The sequence below is a fragment of the Podarcis filfolensis genome, assembly GCF_964270895.1.
Source record: "Podarcis filfolensis genome assembly, chromosome: 11".
Lineage (NCBI taxonomy): Eukaryota > Metazoa > Chordata > Lepidosauria > Squamata > Lacertidae > Podarcis > Podarcis filfolensis.
In genome coordinates, this window is record NC_139613.1 from 43,222,453 (window position 1) to 43,249,396 (window position 26,944).

Consider the following 26,944-nt stretch of genomic DNA (forward strand, 5'->3'; position numbering starts at 1 on the left):
ACAATAACTCTTTAAACCTGTTCAAACCACAGAGTCAGTAAGTGAATAAAAAACCTTTGCTATAGATGTGGTTTGTTTGGAGCAAAACAAACCATGGTCTCTGGGTTGGACATAATGTTAACTCGGGGATCATGGCTTGTTTCTTCTGTGAGCAAAGCGGGCAATATCTGTGCATTCATTAGAAACTTTCATTATGGTTTACAATGACATGTGAGCAAGATATATTGTGGCTTGTGTGTCAGAAATGAAACATGTTTTGAGATCACTAAAACCAGGATGGAAAAATGATTATGTGACACTAATACCTGTGTATTATGTCTTTGTTCTGACAAGAACATTCCATCTTTCATCTCCTTATTTCCATAGGAGACAACTATACCTGTAAAACAGAGATATATTAACATTAATAAGGTCAAATGTTTTATTTCTCATATAGTGGAAGCCCCAGGGCTACACGGGTAACTTTTCACTGAAAGTCTAAGCCCAGCTTAAAAAACAAAGTTACCAATTCTATCTCAAACTTTTAGCAAAGTTGAAGCTTTAAATATCCTGATTTACAGTATTTAAACTGGTACACCATATGGTGTTCTTGTTTGATTTTCCCCTGTGGAAGTCGCGCATCTAAATGAATGTGATATATGAATGAAAACATTTATAAATAGCCTAGCTGTCAAGTATTTACATAAAAATAGAATTGTGGAACAGTATGGCTATGAGGACCCAGTTGCCTTTTAGACAATGACCCAGGAACCTCTGAGGGCCAAACAGATTCTGAGAGATTACGGTAACTCATTTAGGAAAATACTGTTTGCAGCTACCAGTAGTACCACTTGCTCACATAATCAAAATTGTCTAAGGGATGGTTAATATTGTAATGGGAATGTAATATTGTAATGGGTTTAAAAACCAGTACATCATGTAAAAGTTTGCAACTTTGCCTTCAGGCTTGCATTTTGATCTGCTCAAGGAAACGGCTTTTGAATCTCATGCTCTTAGCCCTTCAAACCAAAAAATGGCTGTCAAGTCAGGGTTCTATAAATATATTTTCGTTGCTAGAATAAAGGTAAAGGACCCCTGGACAGTTGAGTCCAGTCAAAGGTGACTATGGGGTTGCAGCGCTCATCTAGCTTTCAGGCTGAGGGAGCCAGCGTTTGTCCACAGACAGCTTTCCGGGTCATGACTAAACGGATTTTGGCGCAATGTTTACCTTCCCACCACAGTGGTACCTATTTATCTACTTGCACTGGCATGCTTTCGAACTGCTAGCTTGGCAGAAGCTGAGACAGAGCATCGGGAGCTCACCCTGTCATGTGGATTTGAACAGCCGACCTTCTGATCAGCAAGCCCAAGAGTCTCAGTGGTTTAGACCACAGCACCACCAGTGTGCACCTCATTGCTAGAAGCCAGTAGCTTTGACTGAATACACATAGGAAGCAGTTTGGCTGATTTGAGAAGGCCCTGTTTTCACATTGTAGCCTCTCCAGCACAGGCACTTTTTATCTTTGCAGCTCTCACAGTTAATACCTTTGAGAACTAGGAACTAGCAAGCATCATTTGTGGTATGTGGTTTTAATCACAATTGCATACTTTTAGGGTGCTTGAAGTCTATCCTCATGAATAGGGTGATTGTCCTAGAATAAGCCTTATCTGTTACTTCATATAATTGCAGTGAAAATGAGCCAGGCTTTAGGTTAAGGAAGAACTGAGTAAAGTTTCTAGAAGTGTGTTTTTTGCAGTCTGTAGGCTGTCTGCATTTGCTTAGGGTGTGATAGCACCAGCCTTGAAAGCTAAAACATTGGTTTACCTGGGTGGTTGTGGCACATCATATTTTAATTTGCATTTGTGTTTCCTAGCTTGAGTCTGTTGGATGGCAGCTTAACCTTCAGATGGCTCAATCAACCCAAGCAAAACAAAAATCTCCTCAAGCTGTTTTAGAACTTGGAATGAGCAATGAAGATTCAAAGGTAAGACGCCTCATCTCATATCCATTGCTGCATTGCTGCTGGTGATGATTCAGCTGGCTCCAGTTTTCAGATATCAAATATAGGTAACAAATTTAAATAGGCCTTGGTGTGTAGAGCTGCTGAGGTATCATTGCCCTGCTAAATGATCTGGGTTTCATGATTCTTATATGTGTGCCATGCAGGGAAACTCTTCTCTTGTTTTTGCAGTGAATTACTGTATCAGGGCTTTCTTTGGGTCATTAAGTTGAAAGATGCGTCAAAACCATTACATATAATATTTATTTACATTGCCGTTTTCAGATCACCAGTAAATCTAAAGAGTATACCCTTAACTCAACCGTTAACTCAACTCAACTCAACCGTTACAGCAGTTCAAAATATCTTTTAAATAAATATTATGAATGGCGCTGATTGTTGATTGAATCACAGAACTCTCACCTTCTTGAACATCTTCAGAAGAATACTATGGTCTGTAGTCTTGAAAGCTGCTGAGGGGTCAAGAAGAAAGAGCAAGTTTACACTCCCCCCATATCCCCCCCCAAACAAATGCCGTCAGCCACAGCAACTAAGGCAGTTTCAGTGCCCTGAATTGGCCTGAAGCCCAAAAAGGATCCAGATATTCAATGTCCTCCAAGCATGCCTGAAACTGGACACACACACACCCCGAGCACCTTGCCCCAAAAGGGAACAATTGCCACTGAACAAGAGTGGGCACTTCTGAGTCCAGGAAAGTCCTCTTCTGGAGTGGATGTATCACTGCCTCCAAGGTTAAGTACAAATAAATAAAATAAATACTACAATATCTTAAACATAATACAAAGATTACACAATCCTAAAGAGCACTCAGCACATTTGAGATAATAGTCGATACCCATTACAATGAGCTTCAATTTAGAAATATAAACCGTACCAATCTGTGCAGCTGAATTTGTGTTTGGGGAATGAGAACCACTTATTACTGATGTTCCTGTCTCCTTTTCTGTCCTTTCTGACCCGTTCCCAAAATAGTCGGCCATCATTACCCACATAGGCAGGACTTCCGTAAAATGAATGGCATATTGCGTGTTCTCAGCATCGCCCTGATGCTGAACTCTAGAGCTCAGCACAGTCCCGTCTTTTGACCTTATGGATGCCACAGGACCAGTCCTAGGAAAAATGCCTATTGCCATCCTCTGTGATCTCCCTGTTAGAAGTGGGGAGATTTCCTCCAGAATAGCCTCTCTAGCAACAGTTTCCCTCCACCATTACAAGCGTTCACAGCAAAAAGTGGAACACAGCTTTTTGGAAAGCAGCCTGTGGCTTTGCAAAGCTCTCTTATAGCCTATTGAAGTGGATGCTGGTACAACTTGCCCCTTGCAGAGGCATGATATGTAACGTTTTGTGCTCAAGCTCATCATTTTAAAAGGATCCTGTGAGTTCCCTTCCCAGAGAAATGGGACCTGGTAATCCTTATCACTTTTCCTATACGGATTATAAACAGGATTCTAGATTAATAGTGCCCCAACTTGCAGATTTACCTCTAGTTAAGCAGATAATCTCTTGCTGTATAAATTTTTCACTTGACGTAGGAGTTCCTTTTAAAATAAAGTGTTTTTATTATTGTTCTGGAAAGTTTCCTTGCCCTTTCCCTCAGCCAGTCGGTGTCATGCTGATTCGACTGTGCTTAGAAATGAGTGAGGCAGTATGTTGTACTCCACCCTTTCCCAAGGCACAGTGAGAGGTCCCTCTCTTCCAGTCCTTTGTACTGAACTCTTAAGAAGACGTGTGGTAAGCAGTGAAGCATCTTTCTGCTTTCTGAGCCCTTGGAAGACTTAGTGCCATGGTAACAACATACACCCTGTTCCTCTTGCCTGTTTGAGGCGAATGTGCAGTCTTGACTTTGCAGTCATGTGGACTCTTGAGAGATGGTCCACGTGATCTTGGGCAGGCACCCCCCCCCTCCTTGGGAGAAGGGTAGGATCTGTGGCAACCATGAGCTTTGGCTGACTACGTGGAGCTCTGATGGCATATAATACACTTGTTCTTTTGCAGGCAGTTTTTCAGTCCTCCGTATGTTTGCAGACATTAATAACTTTCTGCGTACATTGCATCTTGAATCTTAATAAAAACCAACTGAAATAAACTTGAACTATGAAGAGCCTTTTGTAAAAGTATGTCCCCTCATTAAATGAATGCTCTGAATTATTTATTTTGAGGAATGTATAAAATCTTGCTTTCAAGTGCAATGAAACACTTGTGCCTTTATTCTTCTAATCCTTCTCAGCTTCCTCTTCCTCTTTTAAAGCTATGCTGTCATACATTTATTTATTTATTTATTTATTTATTTGCTGAGGAAAGCAACGACTTCAAAATCTGATTTTACTAATAGTAGCTGGTGGTTAGCTATTTATTGACCGAAATGTGTGTTGCATTGGCTCGCTAGAGGGCAGTAGTGCTCTTCCAAGTGTCTGTGTTTCTTTGACACATTGAATGCTTTTTTTTCCTCCCTCAAATAACATTGTTGAATTAGTTGTGAAGTTAGTTGTGGTGGGAAACAGTGTTTACCTTTCTAATCTACATACAACAATACGGTTCTGTTATACCTGCCTGCTCATTTTAATGCTTTTTAAATCAATGCAATGCTTTTTTCATCAGTGGAAACCTTATTGCCCCTTTTTAAGGAATCCCAGTGGACTACATACCTAAGGGATTTCTTATTAGCATGGACTCCTCAAAAGAAGCCACAGAGATATATTACCATTTTTTTGCTTATTGTTTCAGTATGGGAACCGAAGAAGAAAGTTTGCAGTGTGAAACTTTGTGTGCTGTTTTTGGCCAAAGATGTTTCCAGTGCAGAAGAGAAAAGCCACTCTTCAGTATAAAAAGCAGCTTGTCTCTTTGGCAACAGAAATCTTGTGAAGCAAATAGCAAAGCTAAACTGTGTTATGCCCATGTAGGCCTTATTTGTATCATGGCAGCAGTACTGAGTTCTGAGAGCTGATGTGTGCAGTCACTGATTCCATATGTTTTGTTAGCTTTTAAATGCACGGTATTGGATACTGATTCCCCCCCCCCCATTAAATAATATATAAACTGCCCACCATTCAAAAAGATTGTGGTGGTGTACAAAAAAGAAATAAATAAAAATAAAATACAAGATACAGAGATACAAAAGAAGAGTATATTAAATCCATTTGTAAAACCCATCATTCTTTTAATCCCATCATGTGATCAGATACCATCTAGACATAATTTTAAAAGAAATTTCCAATAAATGACTATTTGGAGATAATTTAATATTCCATTTCCTTACGGGTTCCTACATCTTAAGGCATATTCCATCAATGGGAGGAGAATGAAGTGTGTAACTTGATAAGGTGCAACTTTTTTTTGTTGAAGTGCTGGATAGTCGTCATTCATCATCATTCATCTCCCAGGGCTGTCTGTCTCCTTCCTTCTTCCCCCTTCTCTCTGCCCCTTCTCTCTCTCACTTCAAAGTGGGCTTGATCCCTGCGATCAGTTTCCCACCAGCTTGCCAAGTGAGTTGGTGCAATTAGCTTCCCCGTCTTCACTGGTGGCCACTGCTGATGTAGAGCACAGACATGGGAACTTGCCCCACGATCACCTTACTTGTACAGTTAGTTCCGCTTCATGTTATGGCCAGGAGACTGGCAACTTTCTACAGGGGTGCTGATTTCCTGTGGTGAAAATGATGTCTAGCATGGCTTTCTTCTTTAAGTCTGCCCTGTGCTGGAATAGTTAGGAGCGGAAACAGTTTTCTTGCCAGTGCATGCTCAGTTGCTATTGTGTGATCTGTCTGCTTGCTGGAAAAAATAAGTGCAGAGTTTTTAAAAACATTCCTTGCAGGAAAAATAGAAAAAAGCAACACTTACGAAGTGAGTATAAGGAAATGAACAGATTAAACTGTGAGGACTCACCGCTTACGGTTAATGCTCTAGTGTTAAGAGATTTGTGTTGTTATGTCAGAGCTCTTTGACTTTTGGGGAATATTTTGCACTATAGATTACAGTGTTCTAACAGTAAGGGAAAGGAGGCTCTCCAAAACTTAGCAGTGACTGAACTGATGAAGAGAGATTTTGGTAAATTCAGATCTAATCACTTCTGGTAGATTATATTTATCATAAAATAAAAATTCCATTTTGCTTTGAGTTTATATTTAATCCGTCTTCCCAGGGTGCTGCCATGAAATCGCCTTGACAACAAAGGATAATTTATTTTACAAAAAAATTGGATTAGATTCTGTTTGCAGAGGGTGCACTATTTGTGGGAAGAGTTTCCAATTGGAAACAGTCTGGATGAAAAACATTGTCTTTGCAAAATGTATCTTGCTGGCTCTTCTTTCCTTTTTTTTTTTTTTAAGCGTCTCCCTTCATTCCCGCTTACTGTTGTTACTGTGCCATAAATTTTCCCTTTCAGTGCAATTTGGTGCATGTTTGCTTGGAAGAAAGACCCACTGTGTTAAATGGAACATACTTCTGTGAAAGTGTGCATAGGATTGCAGTCTTAACTTTTTGTCGTAATGACTGTGTTTATTTCCTCAATTGCCACTATTTCAACCGAACATATATTTTTAAAGTTCTTTTTAAGCTTTTAAACTATGGATGGATGGATAGTGTGGATCAATTGACTATTATACTGGAAGTCTGCAAAGAGATATTGATTGATTGATTGATGGATTGATTATTAAATTTGTTTACCGTCCTTCATCTGTAGATCTTGGGGAGGTTCACAACATAAAAACACAAAACATATAATAAAAACATGAACAATAAACCCCCTCCTGCTTCTTAATGGCTATTAGAATATTGCGTAACCTCCAGGTTGCAGAATCTTTGGGTTATGGCTGCGCCGCACGTGTGCGCAGAAGCAGCACCTCTAGTTACGGGTTTTACAGGGTGCGCATGGCACCCTGAAATGAATTAAATCCATAACCAGAGGTACCACTGTAGTTCATTGTATCCTGCATGTAAATAAAAGAGCTATGCTGACACAGCGCGTATTAAGTGGACTACTAAATGTCATTTCAGGATTTTGGCCACATAAAGTTGCAGTTGTATGCCTGCTTCCCTGGTAGTGAGTCCTGTTTATCTTTCCTTCTGACTTCCGTCAGAGTAGACATGTATTGAACTGTGCTGTAAAAGGCTTTGAATGTCCTGCTCCCCCCCCCCCAAAAAGAGGAATGTGTAAAGTAAAGGCTGTGTAAAATCCTGGAAGTAAGCCTTTCTCTTCTAAAACCTGGTGAACCGAATGCTGCTCCCCCCCCCCTCAACAACTTCCATGTACTTTAGATTTATTTGTACCATCCTGCAACATCAGTTTGACAATGAATAATGGCTACGTTAGGTAAAGGTAAAGGGACCCCTGACCATTAGGTCCAGTTGTGGCCGACTCTGGGGTTGCGGCACTCATCTTGCTTTATTGGCCGAGGGAGCCGGCGTACAGCTTCCGGGTCATGTGGCCAGCATGACTAAGCCGCTTCTGGCAAACCAGAGCAGCACTGCGTTAGACCTTTGTTAATTCCAGTGACAGCAAATTTTCCAGATTTGAGCCCTTTAGATTTTCTACATTTTGAACAGCAAAAAAATGAGATCTGTATCCATTGAATAATTGTACTCTTCTGTTCATCCCTACGTAAATTTTCATCTCTTTTGAAAATATGAAGAGTAACTGTGGACATAATAAATAATAATAGTAATTTATTATTTATACCCCGCCCATCTGGTTGGGTTTCCCCAGCCACTCTGGGTGGCTTTCAACAAAGTATTAAAAATACAATAAAACATCAGACATTAAAAACTTGCCTAAATAGGGCTGCCTTCAGGGCTGCCTTCAGGTGTCTTCTAAAAGTCAGATAGTTGTTTATTTCCTTGACATCTGATGGGAGGGTGTTCCACAGGGCGGGCGCCATCACCGAGAAGGCCTGGACAGAATCCAACATTGTGACTTTAACTCTTGCAATGAGAGAGTACCATCCTGTTCTCTGGCAGCTCCCACAGACACCCCTAGTGCCCCCCCCCCGCAAATTTTCAGGGTGCACAAATAGTTGCAGAGAAGAGGAGGAGGTGCTGTTGTGTGATCCCTATATCACTACGTGAATATCTTCTAGAGGGAAAGGTGTCTGTTGAAGCAAAATGTATGAAGAGTTTTGTGGCACCCTGAAAACTCATAATTGTGTTCGTCTTTAAGGTACCTCAAGACTCTTTTTGATTATGTGAATACAGTATCTGTTACATTCTTTTTTAAAAAAAGTAGTAGCTGTAGTCTGTATTGGTCATGTTGCCTCCTAAAACATGTATCTAGTGAAACCTGCCAGAAGATGAAATCCACCACGCTGTGCGATTTGATGCATTTCAGTGGACTCCCACACAAATTCTTTCCTTTGAAAAGTGTGATTGTGCAAAACAAACCTATTAAAGGAATTTACAGAATCTTCTTGACAATCTTTAATTTAAGCAAAATCAAATGATACTGAAATGTAAAATACGAACTTGCTGTAGATTTATTTTATGATTTCTTTCTCTTGTGGACTCTTTATCTAGCCCTGCTTTATAGCAGCCTGATAAAAATCAAAGCATAAACATGCCACTGAGATTTATAAACTAAAATTACTGTTCTTTTCAAACTGAAAACTTTTTTTCCAGTCTGCTCTAATCAAATGCTATATTGGCCCTTTCAAGTCTGTCCACAGGGTTCTGCCTTCTGAAAACGTTTCAGCTTGCTAACTTTGCCATACCTGTCGACAGCCTTTTTAAACCAGTAGTGCACACCAGGAAGTATAATTTTATCCGTATCCTATATCTGTGCTCTCTGCCCCTTCTCTGCTGGAAATTTGCCTTTTCTTTCCTTTCAAGGAGGGCAGACAACGCATATCCTCATAAATCTTGGAATTTCAGAAAATGCATGGGTACCTACAAGGTGGGTAGATGTGATTATTGCAGCCAGCAGCACTGACAGTGTTAGGCTTTAGGTTGTTCTTGGCAATTTCTGAATCTTCAGTTCGTTTCTTATAAAATGCAGAGGTCTTAAAGTGGGGTGTGTGTGTGTGTGCATGCACAGACACACACTTTGTATGTAGAAGTGACTGTTTTGGTACAATCTTCAAATCTTATTGCAGCCCCCAAACTGCTTTGATCTTTCTCTGCCGTTCCCCTGAGATACCAGTGATGCTGTGTAGTGATTTTGTAGGGAGTGTAACTTTTTAGAACAGCTGGGAATATGAGTGAAAGCAGACTATAAATAGAAGCAGGAAGTAGCAATGGGCTTTTCCCTTAAGCCTAGGTGCTTGTCGCTCAGTTCTGCTTTCATGGTTACTTCTGTACTGTTTGTGACTTATTCTTGCCTTGCATATTGGCTATTGCACATTGGTGATTAGGATGCCTCTTCTGCCATTGAACCTTATTGCAACATTTTTTTTTAAAGCCAATTACATTTTCAGTTTGGATCTGGACTTTTGCAAACTCTTGTTTGCAGATAATGATAAGTGATCCCTGAAGCAAGGAAACATGCTTCAGATATGTGGCAGATGAGACTAGAGACCATCTGATTGAGAAAGCATCTAAAGCCTTTCCAATAAAAGTGGGTGTGGTGGTGCAGGGAAGTTCCAGTATAAAGCAGACGGCGAGTTATAAAGCAAGCTGGTTGAAAACGGTTACTTCAGCAAAGTCAGTGTTTTTAGTGAGAGTACATTTTCACTGTAGGCCTTCGCAGTACCTTGCAAGTTATACAGGATATCCTGCTAAGCTGGTTCAATGTACTAATTGTAAAAAAGAAAGGACATTTTGCTGAAGTATATCATCGTAGTCAGTCTAACTAGAAATCACACATAGTTATAGTACCCGGTGTTATTATTTTGAGTGTGGACAGGATTAGTCACACACCTTGCATTATTTTTTTTTAAGTTTGCTGTTAATATTTTTGCTACAGCTGCAAGGTTACCAAAGGATATGGAATGAATGCTGAATATTAGCTCAGGAATTTCTATATTACCTGAATTATTTTCTTTGCATTAATTTATGCCATTGAGCACACCAATCATAATTTTTGCTTAGTAGCTGAAGAATCAGATTCCCCAGTGTGATTGTTTACCTGTAAAAAGCGACCTTTTGCTCCTCTCGTCCACCTAGAAGAGTTCTGTATCGTTCTTCATGGCACTCCTATTCTTGGCAGACGTGTATTTGATGCATTGAATGTATAGTTGAGGGACACATCCCTCCTCAGTCGAGTGCTGCTGCTGCAGGACAAACACAGTTTCAGCCGCATCAGAGCACCAGTGTGAGGGGAAACTTGGCTTTTGTTCTTAAAATTAAACTGAACCGTATGTGATACCTGCAGATCAGAAGCTATGTTGTTTACTGTTCGAAATTAGAGAAGCTGTGTTGGAAGGGATTAAAAACTTGATACGAAAGGATGTTATTGAGGAGGCTGGTTAATCTGAACTGGTCTCATGATCTAGTAGACAGAATTTTAAACTAGCAAATGTATTCATACTTGTTCATAAGAACATTGGGCAGTACCTTTATTAGTACCGATAATCCCACAAAGCAATGAGCAGGCTAGAAATTGCACATAGCAACGGTTGGGGACGCTGGGAATGGAGTTAGTGCAGAAATTAGGTTGGATGTTGAAGCCTTGAGGTCTTCATTTCAATTCAGCCTGACAAAGAAGATTGCAGGCTGAATTAGTCCCTGCTGGGTAGTTGCAGGTATTCAGTAATACCTAATATTCTAAGATGACAAAACAATGGCTGATCCCCATTTGGAAAAACCTAAAGGCTGGTTGTTACCCAGCTCTGTCTAATGCTTTGAGCAAAAACGTGCAAGTTTCTGGTTAGGCAGGAAGCAGCTGCAAAGTAAAATATGGCAGTATTTATATTAGCAAAGCTGGAGATTAATTGTGGGTAGTACACTAGGTAAAAGTCATCTGAAGCCAAATTGTGTAGTATTGGTCATTGGAGGGCATGTAATCCCTCAGTAGTAGTAGTAATAATAATGATAATAATAATAATAATAATAATTTATTTATACCCCGCTCATCTGGCTGGGCTTCCCCAGCCACTCTGGGCGGCTTCCAACATAGGATGCAGAATCCCAATTCAGGTGGTAGAAAATAATCTCTGGCTGTACAGTGGTACCTTGGGTTACATATGCTTCAGGTTACAGACTCCACTAACCCAGAAATAGTGCTTCAGGTTAAGAACTTTGCTTCAGGATAAGAACAGAAATCGTGCTCCGGTGGCATGGCAGCAGCAGGAGGCCCCATTAGCTAAAGTGGTGCTTCAGGTTAAGAACAGTTTCAGGTTAAGATCAGACCTCCAGAATGAATTAAGTATTTAACCCAAGGTACCACTGTATATTCCACTCAGTATGTTGTCTCCCAGGCATATAAACAAAGGCATCTGCATCTGTTCATAAGTTTTAAAAAAACACCACCACCCAAATCCGCTGTCCCTTCATTGGGACCAACCAAATGTCACAAAATAGCCAGCAAGGTTTCAAGTTCTCCAGTGCTCTTCATCAGGCAGGAATGTTATACAAAGCAAGGGCTGAGGGAAATGAGGAGGAAGAAACCCAAACATACAAAGAATAGGAGTCGTGAAACTCACTGGGTGACCCTGGGCTAGTCATTCTCATCTAAGCTACCCCTCAGAGTTGTTGTGACTTGGCATCGTGAGGTCCTTGGAAGGGAAGGTGGGGGGGGTAAAAACATAAAATCAATAATGCAGATTATTGGTAGATTAAGTTTCATCTCCATAAAACCTGTCTTGTTTGACAAGCTGAATATTGCAATCCCTATTGTTGCATGTTATAAACACTGTATAGGTTTAGCAGGGAGCAAATAAGCAGTCACAGTGTTCCAGCAACCATTGCAGACATGTTTCAGGTAGCTGAAGTTACAGGTCACCACCTCAATCAGTTACAAGGCCAGCAGTTTACATCGATCCCATTGTGCAGTTTGCAGCAAACACGTTTGCCACCTGCAGCTATTCTACAACTTAACTTCATCACACTTACAGTTGTCGGCACAAAGGTACAGAAGGGAATGTCCTTAAACACAAATGAACACTGTGCGCACTAGTTAAAGAAACAATTCTGAATTCTCAAACTCCTGTTTAATATAAACCCCACCTTGGTTACACATTGCTATAGCAGGGGACCTCTGCTAATATCTCAAATTAATGGATTCAAAGGCTCTTTGCAAACAGCTGCAGGAATGAGACCCTCTCCTATGACAACTTATAAGCAGGTGATGGCGTTGTTTTGACTCTAGTAAATTTTCATGTTTATGTTTTATATTTGGGGTTCTCCTTTTGGATGCTTTAGTTTATTTCTCCCCCATATGTGCTTTTGGCTATTTCAAATGCTGCAAGGATATGTATTCTCATGGTATTCTTGTTCAGGGTTTGGGTAAAGACAATACAGTGGTACTTCAGGTTACATACGCTTCAGGTTACAGACTCCGCTAACCCAGAAATAGTGCTTCAGGTTAAGAACTTTGCTTCAGGATGAGAACAGATATCGTGCTCCGGCATCGCGGCAGCAGCAGGAGGCCCCATTAGCTAAAGTGGTGCTTCAGGTTAAGAACAGTTTCAGGTTAAGTACGGACCTCCGGAATGAATTAAGTACTTAGCCCGAGGTACCACTGTATGTATTATTACAAATCTATATTTTATCACTGAGGATGACCAGCATGGGTTGAGTAACATTGTGTTTTTAGATTCTCATTCTCCCCCTCCCCCCATACACACATTATTATATGGTATTATTAGGTACATCATTGCCATACACTGCCTCACTCACCACAAACTATACAGGAGAGAGCTTAACTAGGAGTCTCAGTGCAGGAAAATCTGGGCTTCGTGTGGTGCAGCAGCAAAAAGGACAGGAGCAAATCAGTTGCAAGCTCATCTCCTGAAGCCTGCATGTTTGGCTTAGCACAATCAACTCCAAGCAATAATATTGCAGAATTGCTGAACTATCTGTAAAAAATATATTCTTACAGACTATTTTTCTGTGTATTTGCGGAATTGCAGAAATTTACTTCAAACTGTTTAGTGAAAGCTTGTTCTAAAGACAAGATTCAATTGCTATTTGGAGAGAGAGAAAATCTCTGAATGCTTGCAGTTAGTGTCATATTATTTCACCTTACAAGGATGTCCCCCCCCCCCCATTATTGACCCTTTGGACTGAGGACTGCTCTTTGTGTTATGGTTTTAGTGGCTCCACAATTAAAGGCCTGTGTTGTATGCCCACTAAGATGGTAACAATCATTGAACACCCTCTCTTTTCCATCTCATATACATCTCCACTCCGGAGAGAGTGATTGGATCTGACTTCTTCATGTATATTTCTGCATTGAACATAAGATGAATAAAAAAAAACCACATTTCTTCCAAACATTACAGATTAGCAGGAGTAAAACACTTGCCTGTCATTAGCATCTATAATTTGCATGAGCTGAAATTGGAGCCCTTTTTACAAATTATTGAAAAAATGCCTTTTTGTTTGAAATATGATATATGTGAATATTAATGCAAAATAGAAAGCAGAAGCATAAAAAAAGAATTTATTCATTGCTTGTGAAAATGTTATTTCACTAGATGAGATGGGGCGGATAACATTTTAAAAAATCTATTAGGATGCACTTGGTAAAACAAACAGATTCAACATTGCAGCCAAATGCTGCTGGGTTTGTTAGGAGAAACACAATTTAAAAATAATGAACGAAACAAAGCACCCTCCCACACGTGGAAAATATTTAGATCTTGTCTGGGAACGGGCAGATCCTGGAATAGGCATGTCTTTCCTTCCCTCCCTCCAAGGGTCTTTCATGGTCACTGAGGTATGGGAATAGTAAGTCCTGCAGATCAGTTGAGGAAGCACGTTATTCTTGACACCACCAGTAAAGCTTTTGATTAATACCAAAATATAGTTCTATTAAAGAGCCATGCATATATTATAGTTGCAATCCTGTTTTGCAAATCTTTCATGTTTTTTATTGCTAAAAGTCTTTTATCCCCACCCCTTATCTGTTTATTTGGAAAGAAATCTGGCGCTGTGGTCTAAACCACAGAGCCTAGGGCTTGCTAATCAGAAGGTCAGCAGTTCGAATCCCCACGACGGGGTGAGCTCCCATTGCTCAGTCCCTGCTCCTGTCAACCTAGCAGTTCAAAAACACGTCAAAGTGCAAGTAGATAAATAGGTACCGGTCCGGTGGGAAGGTAAACGGCGTTTCCGTGTGCTGCTCTGGTTTCACCAGAAGCAGCTTTATCATGCTGGGCACATGACCTGGAAGCTGTCTGCGGACAAATGCCAGCTCCCTCGGCCAGTAAAGCGAGATGAGCACCGCAGCCCCAGTGTCGTCCACAACTGGACCTAACGGTCAAGGGTCCCTTTACCTTTCCCCTAGCTGCATGGACATTGAATTGTAGGTTAAGACTGAAATCCTGTACTCACCTGGGAATGAGCCCATTTGAACTTTGTGAGACTGGCTTCTGAGTAGACATGCATAGTATGGTGTTATTAATCTTACGCTACTGACGAACATCTGTTCCCTGAATTATTAAAATATCCAAAGTGTAAAATAATTTCTCCCCCTGCCAACTCCAGGTCTGAATCTCTGATTGCTAACTTCAACTGCGCATTTTATCAAGATTCCTTCCCAAAGAGCAAGGAGCTGCAAATGCACTTCACGTCAGACTTAAAATGATATATGTCTCCTCTTAAACCTTCCAGCTCATAGTAGCTCCGCCTCAAAGCTTCAGCAGTTTATATTGTACTATGACTCAAAATGATAAAGTGAATTGTAAAATGTCGCTATTAGCAGCTACTGGGGTTTCCAGATTCAGAGCTACACTGGAACTTTCAAAGTTTTTATTATGACCTTTTTAGTTTGTGACAGATATAAATAGCATACCTTGAAGAAGTCAATGAAACATCAGGTATAATGCGTGGCATTGAGAATAATTACTCTATATATTAACAGAAATCAGTTACAGGCTGGGGGAGGGCCAGCAAGCTGAAGATGAATCCCAACAAGATGGACGTGCTATGGGTATTTGGTTCTCAGGTCTGGGAGATTGGCGTTCTTCCAGTTCTTGACAGGCATGGATGCCCCTTTCTCTACTTTCTGACTGGCAGTATGTGCTATTTCCTTAAATAACCCGATCCAAAATGTTTGAGTTTTAACACAACATAAGATGGAGTACAATAGGTTGCCCTAATCCAGACATGACTCCATAGCTATTTGCTTCTGTTTTCAAAGGGAGTTGTTCCGAATTTTCTCACATTGTACGTTTGGAAATGCCTCCTCAAAATATCTTCTTTATCTGAAGCCAGATTGGTTGGGTTGAGGAGCAAAGCCACCTTTGTGGTGGCACCTGCTTTATGAAACTCCTTCCACAGAGAAATCCCATCAGGCCAGCCTGATTTTATATTATTATTTTTCCTTTATTATGTCAGTTGGCATTTGGTAGTTTTGCATTGAGTGATCTGCTACTGCTGAAAACTTGGTTTACAATGCATTTAGTTTTGTGTGTGCTGGCTTGGTCAAATTTGTTGGGGAAAGATGGAATGTCAGAGTTTGATTTGTTGTAGGCTGCCCTGAGAGCTCTGTAGAGCCAAGCTGGCGGGAAAGGAACAAACAAATAAATCTTCTGTATGTTTCAAAGTAAATTAGAATGTTAACAGCCCTAGTGATGATTCCGGTTAGACATTCTCTTTAGTACTTCTGTTCACCCAAAAGTAATAGCTTGTGGGCTCACGATCATCAGTGGACTTGGGAAACCAGCTCTAGTGTCTTCCTTGTCCTCCAACACCGAAAAATTGAAGACTCATTTGGCGGTGATAATGTACTTATAGAATATCTGCGATTGGGAGGATTTCATGGCTGCATTAGAGCGCAGCACTTGGGAAGATTTGGAGACATAAAAACTGTCAGGAAAATAAAGTAGAATTATGTTCAATTGTAAGTCCAAACAAGGCCCATATGCTGGTAGAACAGTAAGTCATTGTAAGGTTATATTATTCTTTGAGGAAGTTTTTCACCACAGAACGTTTCCTTGTCCGCTCTTAGGTCCCTGGAAACTCGTTGTTCAGCACTGTTTGAACCAAATAAAGCCCTTTTGTAAAAAGTTTAAATGATGACATAATGACCACCCAGGTAAGAAATGTGGTAAAGGCCCTTGGTGGGATGGATTCCATCAAAGGTCTTATTAAAATGAAAAAGGAAGTTTGAATTACATTTCCTCATAGCTCTTAATGTATAATCGAATCATGCTATTTTTTTAAAAAAAACTTGGGGAACAAGAATTGTATTTCTCATTTCTTCCAGAGATTGCTCTGATTTTTCTTAATTGCTACATCAGATTTTGGCCAGAAGGGGATTTTTTAAAAAAGCTTCACAACTTTTGTATTATTTGTGGGCAAGAGGAAGCTAACCTAAGTAATATGTGGTATGTGTGGTCTGAGTTAGGCTTTTATTGTGCATCTTTTAATAAATATATATTATAGAATGGATATATTTTTTTAAGTAATTAAAAATAGAACTCTTATTGGACGACTGTCTGGCTTCTTAACTAAACTCCAAATCAGAGATTATAATTATAATAATGTTTTATTTTTATTTTTGCAGACATATTCATCTTAATACCTTATTATGAGAATAGTGGCACATCTGTTAACACTAAAGCTGCATTGTAAAGTGACCCTCATTATTGAACAGCATCATTTAAGGTCAAAGGGCACAATAAGCCTCCTGCTGTTGTCCCTTGTCATAAATTTCAAATGTACCCATAGTGCACATTTTAGAAGTTCCTTAGTTTAATTAACTGAGACTGCAGAAGCACAGAATTCAAAAATAAAGAGGCCAAGTATACCACTGGCTTTTTCACAGTTGTTATTTTTTATTACAAGCAATAAAATGTATTTGTGTATAGCCTTCCCTCACCCCCGTATTTTGAAGTAAACTTAAATACCAGCACACATACACACTTTTCTTATTTATAGCTACAAATCCTGATTTTTAACCTTAAGTTTCATTTGATTATGTTTTTTTAAAATCCTTTGTCTTATTACAGATAGGAGTGACATATCTACTATAGGATAACTGACATTTGTTTGCATTTTGGTGAACGAATTGATGAATATTGTAAAAACCGGAACGCTTCAAGAAGGTTTTATACAGGCAATGACTGTTTTGCAGGGGTGGTGGTTTGCATTCCTGACCCCCGTGCATGTTGGCGGAGCACACACAAGTCCGCCCTGGCCACTTCCAGGTTGTGGTGATGCACGTGTGTGCACAGTCACACATCAATTGGATGCATATAAATTGGTCATTGCCTGTACCTCAGAGGACACCGTTTCATGTCAGAAGAGTCTTGGACCTATCCTGTTAACAGCTCAGGATTCATCCAAACCAAATGCACCCTCTTGCTACTACTTAGGCCTTCAGAGTCAAATTCTTGTGGTGAGTTGTTTCCTCACCCACTTTTTTACACCTGGGTTGCAGCATTACCAGAAACCCAAGCAGCAACAGTTTTTACATCTCTTCTTCTGTTAATATTTGCTTTTGCGCAAAACTAGGGACCTGTTGGGACGCGGGTGGCGCTGTGGGTTAAACCACAGAGCCTAGGGCTTGCCGATCAGAAGGTCGGCGAATCCCCGCGACGGGGTGAGCTCCCGTTGCTCGGTCCCTGCTCCTGCCAACCTAGCAGTTCAAAAGCATGTCAAAGTGCAAGTAGATAAATAGGTACCGCTCCAGCGGGAAGGTAAACGGCGTTTCCGTGCGCTGCTCTGGTTCGCCAGAAGCGGTTTAGTCATGCTGGCCACATGACCCGGAAGCTGTACGCCGGCTCCCTCGGCCAGTAAAACCAGATGAGCGCCACTACTGGACCTAATTGTCAGGGGTCCCTTTACCTTTAGGGACCTGTTAGCTGTTTCTTGAATAGATGCCCTATTGAGGAGAGAACTGTGTAGGATCGTGAGCTGCATAAAGGAAAAGAAACTGAACATTTTCACGTTCCACAGTTGTTGGTTGCCTGTAGTTGCAATTATACATTAATTTTGCACATGTGATTTAGGTATCTGCTGTGCTTTAAACTCTAGGCTGCGTTTGGTATTGCAGCATAACCAGTCTGCATCCAAAGGCCAAGCTGACTAGTTTCCAAGTCGCTCATTAAATCTTTCAGGTGTGTTACATTACTGAACTTTCAAGATAACAGTGAATGGCTTCCTATCTGCCACCAGGTTCAGTCTACAGCCAGAGATATAATTTGAGTCGATAAAGTTTGATAAGATTAATGAATGTAATTGGCATATAAAATATCAGGATACAGTATATCAGAAACTGGATTTGTTTAGAAGCCAACCTCTTTTTTTCTCTAACACAGCAATGTTTTGTTTGGGATGGTGCTGTGGGCACTTGCTGTGTGTATGTGTGTGTTGCATTCAAGAAGGGGTGCCACTCTAGTCATTTGATTTGTGAGCTGGGAATGGAGAGGGTGTTCTGGGTGGCGTTTCTTAAAGTATTTCCAGCAAAATGACCTTTCTGGTGGACTTTGTTTATGTCAGGAACTATAAAAGCAAAGGTGGATTAGGCAAAGAGATGATGACTACACTGAAGTTTTAACTAGTGGACTTCATGTCTGAATGGGGTTTTGAACTTGGGTATTCCCAGTTCTAGGTAAGACAGCGGAAATGACAGGCCAAAAAATCCAGTATCAGTTTATATCAAGCTCCAGTACAAAATAATACTTCTACCCGGGAATACTTGAATCTAGTATGTATGGTTTTGTAATTAATATTTAAGAAGTAAATTGCACAATAAAACTTGGTATAACAACAACAACAATCAACAGCAACCATTGTAGCCAGCCTATCTAACTGGGTTGCCCCAGCCACTCTGGACGGCTTCCAAAACATAAACATAATAAACATAAACATAATAGAACAGTACACATTGAAAGGCCGAAGGTTGGCTTGAATTACAAGGAATTGCAAAACTGAGCAGTTACTGGCTTCTGTGTTACTATTATTGCCATCTTTGATATGGAGATCCTGGCTTACTTTAAACCAGAGTTCCCTGTTACTGCCAAAACAGAGAACTGGTTTAATGTGTTGGCCGAGGAGCCAGATTCAAATCCCAAATCAGCCATGAAGCTCACTTCATATTAACTTAGCTTTCCCCCCAGGCTCTTGCGCCCTCCTTCCTCTCCCCATCACTTTACTCCACCACAGGAGACCGGAAGCTTCTGTCTTAGATGAACACTTCAGCACGCTGTCCAAACTTAAACTGTGGTTAATTTTAGCTGTGGCTCATGAAAACAATTTAGCTTTGTTAATTATGGTTTGTTTCCACTAAAATTAACCACGGTTTGTCTAGCTTTGGATGCCACAGTAAACTGTGTTTAATCAAAAATACACAGCAAAGTTTCCAGACTTCTACTTGTGGCCACCCTAGTGAATGACGGAGTGTGTGCAAGGCTTGGAAGAGGCTAGGCTCATTTTCATTGACTCTGAATTAGCCTACTACTTCAAGGTTATTGTGAGGTAGAAAGGAGAGGACCATGTATGCTGCCCTAAACTCCAGATAGGAAAGACAAGATATATAAGTGAAATTAATTAATTAAGAGGAGTTGTTTTTAAGTGATGTTGCCACCTGCAAGATAATTTCAACACAATCATGTAGGTACAGTGGTACCTTGGTTGTCGAACGTTTTGGTTTTTGAAGGCCGAAAACCCGGAAGTAAATGCTTCCGTTTTTGAACGTGCCTCAGAAGTTGAATGGCTTCCAAGGTGCATTTCCCAATTTTCTCAATGGAATTTTCCAACCACCCATTGTGCCTCGGTTGTTGAATGTTTAGGAAGTGGAACGGTCTTCCATAACCGAGGTACCACTGTGCTTCATAGCATATATTTCAGTGTTTGGGTTAATAGTGGGAAAACCTTTACTTTTGTATTTTTAAAGAAGGTTCTTTTAGAAGTACCACATTTCTCTCTAACCTCCCCTACCCTCCACCCCCCCTAAATATGTGTATGAATAATCAGCTTTTTGCAATCAGGGACGTAGATGCTTGTATGCTGTTCAGAATGAGACACTGTGTCTGGGCAAAATTACTTATCAAACTGAAGATACTTTTTCACTCTAGTAACTTCAGCCAAACTAGGTCATTCAATAAATGTCAGTAAGACAGGAAAGTAAGTTAAATGTCACTTGAAAGAGGCACGTATGCATAAATTTGCGAGGCACTCTAAAAGCTTTTATAGGTAACATGACTAAAGGTTTTTTTTGTATCGGTCTCTAGCGATAAATGAGTGAATGATTACATTAATTTATCAGGAGGTTTTCTTGCTTGCCTACTTGTTTATGTAAAATACCTAACAATGATGATAAGTAGTGGCGAATGAGAGAGCTTCTATCTTCTTGAAGTGGGTTTGAAAAGGCAGCTAGATTAGAAAATGTTTCATGAGTGGGCTATTGTAATTGATATTGATTTAGGAAAAGTAACCTAATAGAAGTTACTGTTTTGTTGTGACGGTTCAAAGCCTTGCCATCTTCAAGCTATTACCTCTTGAATTCATGCCATGCTTTACACCTGTCACAATAAAAATATTTTCAGCATATATTGAAATAAAATTACAAGGCAGCTGGTTTTAATTTCTCCTTCTAAAGTGGGTATCATGCCTATCTCATACAATAATCATGCGCAGGTCTTATAAACAGAAGCTTTGTACACTTATTCTTTCTTTCCAAATGCTCAAAACTTAAAAAAATTAGATACAATGTGTTTCCTCTTAGGAAGCTCATTGCTGCAAGTGACAGGCGTATGTTTCAGTTAGAGCTACTTGCATTATGTTGGAGAAGCTGTTGCCAATTGGGTAAGCAGTTTTCATATTGGAACCCAAGATGGCTGCCACAAATTCACACTTGGTGAATATTTCAGTCCCCATAAGCGTGAGAAAATTAACTCCACTTACAAAACTAACAAGGAGATCAATCATAATGTGTTATTTTTATTAACACATTATGATTATGTTATGTTATGTTATATGTTGTGTTAAATAACATAATGTGTTATTTTTATTGTATGCATAAAATACCACTATTCATACAAAAAAACTATGCAGCTAACAAAAACCACACACCCATATACACAATAAAAACCATGTAAAGATTTCAAATAATAGATCAGCTAATTATTAAAGGAAGATGTTTTTTTCAATGCTTATAATAAGCTTGGTTTTCACCAGATTTTTAAAGGTTAAAACAGAAGATACCTGCTGAATATCTATGGACAGTGCAGGATTAGGCCAATTGTACTAAAGGCTTGATTTCTTTTTGCTATCATATGAGCTTCATCAACTTGTGGGACAGTCAGCAATGCTCCTGCAGATTATATCGTTGAGTAAAGCTTCCATGTAGCAGCTGATGTATGGTGAGGTCAGTCTTGCTCATTTGGATGATGGAAAGAGCATCTTGTAGGGAACTTTTGCTCACTTGAATCCACCTAAGTAGGATGGAGTCCCCTTCTAAAATGAAGATTTTATCTCCTATGCTGGCCTCTGGTGTGAGAAGGTCTGGAAACACTGGTTAGATGCTGTGGTGGCTTTCATGTTTTCTCGGCGAACCAGGGTCTTCTTGTGATTCCTACTGTATCTTCTTGAGGGTTATGGCTAGAAGAGGCATTAGGGGGGAAAGTAAACAGGAGTCAGTCCCTTGGACCAGTTTGTGTGGAGGGCATCCATGGCTTCTACTTGTGGGTGGTACCTGGAAAAGAACCTTGGTGTTTGGTTGCTGTGGTGAAAAGTGGACAGCTCTAGTTGGATCAGCCTGAATTCCCTTTGCATTTGGCAGAATAGTTGGTCAGATAAATGCCGTTTCCCTTGTTGTAGGGTCCCTCTGCTCAACCAGTTGGCTTGCTCATTTGCTTTTCCATTGACACGCTCCACATTGACCTCTGTCCATGTCAGGAGCAATGCCTCTTGTTTAGAGCAGGTCCAAGATGTTGGTGTGAAGATACACCCTTCAGGTGAGTCCAGTGGGTCTTTCCATTTGTTTCAAATCAGGAAAAGGTTGTTCATAGAAACTTGCTGCTAGAAGGAAAGAGGTGTGTGTGGGTTATTTTGTTTTAGCAGTACTTTGTTGGTTGTGAGGTCCTTTTGAAGTCCTGGCTTCAGAACTTCAAAGTGCATAATCACCTGATGTGATGGCTCCCTTCCCCAGACTGTGCTCACCGTAGTACTTTAGGTGCGTATGTGTGTGTATTTTTTGTTGCGGTTTGTGTTCTAACAGCAAAATGAAATTATTTTGGTCCAGGACCGAATGTGCCTCTGTATTAAGGAGCATTTGTAAAATTGACCTCTCTATTTTAGTAGGTATGTGATCTTACGCTGCCACTCTTTTTAGGGAGGTTATTTTTTTGGTAAAACTTCCTAATGGACTACATCCACAGTGGGTGATGGTAATTTAACCGCTTAACGCTTTTTCTGTCCAGTGATATTTCAACAGAAGTGCATTCTCTTTAAATTTTTTTAAGACAATGCTTTTAGAAATACTGCATTGCAATCAGCTGATAAGAATGATCAAATAGTATCATGACAGTTGCACATTCTTATATCCGAACATTTGCAATGTTTGCATATGTTACGCTCCTTTGTATGCTGAATACAAAGGGCATTGGGTCCTTTTGATGTTGCTTTAAAGAAGCTTTTTAGACATCTGATTTACTGAACAGTATTGCCCACTGCTCTTTGTAACGGTTGAGTTGGTTTAGGAGATTTTAACTGTATTTTTTTTTAATTAACTGTTTATGATTATGCGTTTTATACTGTTACTTGCAAACTGTTCTATGGCTTTAATGAAGAGCATAACATTTAAAAAAAATGATTTTTTAAAAATGTGCCACCTCGCACTATATGAGCTTCATGCATCAAAATGCATAAACATACATACAGCTGAAGAAATGGAGATAGCCCCACCGGAGCTGATACATGCTTAAAATTGGAGCATCACAAGGGTTGCTTTTGGCCAGCATCCAAAGAGCTACTTTAAGCTTATTCAAGAGTCTGTACCCACCCAGTGGGATTTTAGATTTCAACAGCAGATTTCATCTCCCCATCCCTCCATGCCATATCCTAGATTTCTTTTGCTGCTCCCCTTGGTTTTGAGAGCTTTTTACTATACAGGATGCAAGGCAGCTGTTCATAAAACACAAGTACAGCTTTGGGTACGCGAAATTTGCTTTTGGGGTCTTGGCTTCTATGCAGAATAAGAGAAGGCTTTTATTTTGTCCAGAGTTTATGCCATTTAATATGCCTATTAAATGAGGAGTTACTCCCGACTTTTTAAATTAAGCAAGCAAGGGTTCAGCAAAATATTTCCAAACCAAAAATGGCATAATTTGAATTTATATTTTGATTGCATATGTTAGTGCTTACGATGCCAGTGATATTTTTAAACTTCAAAGCCAAATAACTTTGTGGTAGCTACGCACACAAGCTCAAAGGAGTTTAGGTTTGGGCAGATTACTAGTCTAAACAGTTTGTCGCGTAAAACCAATTCATATTGATAAATGACAAGCATGATATACTAACTGTACAAATTGTAACTAACATCTTGTAGTACGCGCTTCAGAGTGAAATACTACCTTTTGGGATTATGAAGATAAAAGTTTTCTTCAGCTGCGACTCTATACACATTTACCTGGGAACAAGTCCTACTGAACTTAATGGGACTGACTTATGAGTAGGCATGTGCAATATTGTGCTGTCACTGAAACTTTTATGCTTGCGTTTTGAGTTAACAGTTTAAGATAAGACCTTTATAGAACAGGACATTATCCGTTCCTGACAACCTTCTGGGTAGCTGTGTCAACATTAAGCTCTCTGATCCAACACTGAATCCCTTCTAATAGTTTTTTTATTCTATGACATATCATGGGAATACATTTATTGTATTTTAGGTGTGTCTAATGCTTTTCAAGTTGTTCCCCTATCAATATCTAGTTTTCAAATGGTTTTTCTAGGCAATGAAAGCTTTATTAATTTAGCGACAGCAGGTTTCCGGCAAGATCCGTTGCCTACTTTCCTAGTGATCTCATTATCTTCCAGTCCAATTAATGCAGATCTTACTGTTGCAAATATCCTTTCCTAGCTTGACCTGCCTCAGAATAGAAGTTATTCATTTCAACATTAACCACAGGTGATTGGAAGCACAACAAGGCCACTCAAAAAGAAGGGAGTGGCGTCTATATGCTTTGGGGGCTTTCGCAGGATGCAGAAGTATATGTGCTTATAAATTGAAAGGGTTTTCCTTTTTCTTTTTAAAGACCAAAATGGTTCTAGGACTTACAGAATTCATTGGCATTTGAAACTTGAGAGAGTAAAGGATTTGAAAAGAGCATAAATTAGACTCCTGTAGACAGACCATCAATTGAGTGTATGAGGGAGAGCAGTGGAGATATTGAATGTTACAGTGTAAGCCGAGGGGGAGAAAAAAAAGGAAAGAAAATGGAGGGCAGGTGATGAGAGGCAGTAGGCCACCTTAGAGCCCTAACAGCTTATATTGAATCTTGGAGGGAGTATCGGGGGGGTTGTCGTCCCCCCACAGCCCATGCACTTATACAAGAATGTTTCAGCAGGAAATGAAGGAAAAAGGAACATGTTTCCTTTTCTAGTCTCCAGGACCCCCACCCACCACTATGCCGCTATTAAATGTTCTGCAATGAAATCCTTCTGCTAATACAGTGGTACCTCGGGTTAAGTACTTAATTCGTTCCAGAGGTCCGTTCTTAACCTGAAACTGTTCTTAACCTGAAGCACCACTTTAGCTAATGGGGCCTCCTGCTGCCGCCGTGCCGCCGGAGCACAATTTCTGTTCTCATCCTGAAGAACAGTTCTTAACCCGAGGTACTATTTCTGGGTTAGCGGAGTCTGTAACCTGAAGCATATGTAACCTGAAGCGTATGTAACCCGAGGTAACTCTGTATATGGCACAGGGCTTGGGGTGGGGTCAGAATGTGTCCTTTCCTTTTCCTGTCCCCTGAAATGTCTCTCTCTCCCGAGAGGCCTGCACAGGGTTCCTGTTCCAGGCTAGCTGAAGCCCTGTTTAGGGACCGGAGATTACTGCAATGCTTTGTTACAGGTTCCACTGGAGAATGCTATATATAATCAGCTAAGCTTCCAAAAAAACAAAACAAACCTTAGTGACCCTGAATATTACTCAGAAATCTTTGGCAAAAACAGTCACAAGTAAGTGTTTGACACTGTCTAGCAGTCTTGGAAAATAGGAGCAGCAGACTATGATGTTGTTGTTATCTGTGAACACAGTCTGTCCCTTTCTCAGCTCTGCTCCACAAGCTCCTGCAAGTGTCTTATTCTTTTATAAATGGAGCACTCCTAGCTCAGTTCTGATCATTTCTGTATGCACATAGTAATGTTTTGCTGATACTGAATCTAAAGAAAAATATTTCTACTTATACTCCGAACTCCTCTAAGCACTAAACTCTGTGAGGAAAAAGAAGCAAGTATAATATTTGGGTTATATGGAGTTATATGGGTTATATTTGGGTAATGTGGAGTTTCTTTAAGCAGACATTATTCCTGCAAATCTTTCTAAAGTTGTTCTCTGTGCGGATGTTTCTTAATTTACAGGAAGCCTCACTGCAGGAAGTTCAAGGATGTAGCATCCTGTTGAGCAATAGGGTGTTACTATTTTTTGTACTTACTTCTTGGTTAGTTGGCTCATAATTGACGAATTGATAAAAACAGGAAAAGCATAACTTTTAGACAATATAATCACTTGAGCTGAGATTTTAAATCCCCTTTTGCCAGGAACTCCTTGCTATGCTGCATTGTGCTTCCTTTAAATTTAATCTCAAAGCCTACTTAGACCTTGCCAAATACAGTCATACCTCAGGTTACAGACACTTCAGGTTGCACGTTTTCGGATTGTGCACCGTGCCAAATCCGGAAGTATTGGAACGGGTTACTTTTGGGTTTCGGTGCTCGCGCATGCGCAGAAACCGTACTTTGCGCATGCGCAGACACGGCGCTGCGGGTTGCGAACACTGCGGGTTGCAAACGTGTCTTCCGCACGGGTCACGTTCGCAACCCGAGCATCCACTGTAGACACAAGGGAGATCTACACCACCCTTGTGGTTGTTGTAAACATCTGCACAGCAGAGTCGTGTGGGATAGCCCCATGAGGAATTTGACTTCCACATGGTGGGCCTGGGCGATGTACCAATGTATGAGGCGATGTATGAGGGCCAGAGAGTTCTGGTGGCTTCACCCAGTGGTACACTGTGAGTGAAACCACCACTGCTCCTTAGTTCCTCCGCCTCTAGCGCCCGGTGGCAGGAACAAGCAGCCTTGGCCAGGCTTGAGATGGGTGGATGAAGGAGCATGGAGAATTGGGCATGCAGTGAAAGAGGTTTGAAATCGGGGTGGGGGACACGTACTACAGCCCAGAGGAGAAATCGGCTCCTTGGGAAATCAGCTGCCCTGAGGGGAAGGTACTGTGGCGCTGGGAAGGTGGCAAATGAACGATTCAAAGCAAGGAGATGGCGATTGTCCTTCCCCTCTCCTAGCTTGCAACACAATGCATAGCCATATTGTGATGTTTGGCTGGTGATACACTGCAGTGTTGAAAAGCTGACATCTCCCAGCCCTACCACATGGTGTATGCAAGACAGACAGACATGAAACAATGCAAATACCCTGCAGAAGTTTAGATTGACCATCAAGTTTGTGAGACAGCAACAATCCCATTTACTTGAAACTCCAAGATGTCAAATATTTCAGTTGTGTTCGGAGAATGGTGTTAGGGAATGACCATAGAATTACTTAGATTATATTATTAATGGTCATTTAATGGATGCACCATTATCATGTCCCATTATGACTTTGCTTCAGCTTTCTGGTCCCTTTTTACATAACCATCTTTGAAGAACTTGTGACAATCTCTTTCCCCTTGGGCTAGAAATA

At 40.4% G+C, this 26,944-nt stretch overlaps 1 protein-coding gene across 2 annotated transcripts in view; it reads left to right on the top strand.

Annotated features, from left to right (window-relative positions):
- The window catches only part of COMMD10 (COMM domain containing 10), a 57,064-nt gene that overhangs the window by 12,263 nt on the left and 17,857 nt on the right, over window positions 1–26,944 (top strand). The window contains exons 5-6 of one of the 2 annotated variants that reach the window (XR_014539825.1): window positions 1,854–1,964; window positions 20,757–20,836. Coding sequence is in view for 1 of the 2 variants with exons in the window: in XM_083577202.1 (XP_083433328.1) it covers window positions 1,854–1,964 (111 nt within the window). In the remaining variant the exon portion in view is untranslated. The remainder of the gene's footprint in view (window positions 1–1,853; window positions 1,965–20,756; window positions 20,837–26,944) is intronic. The other variant, XM_083577202.1, reaches the window with a different exon arrangement.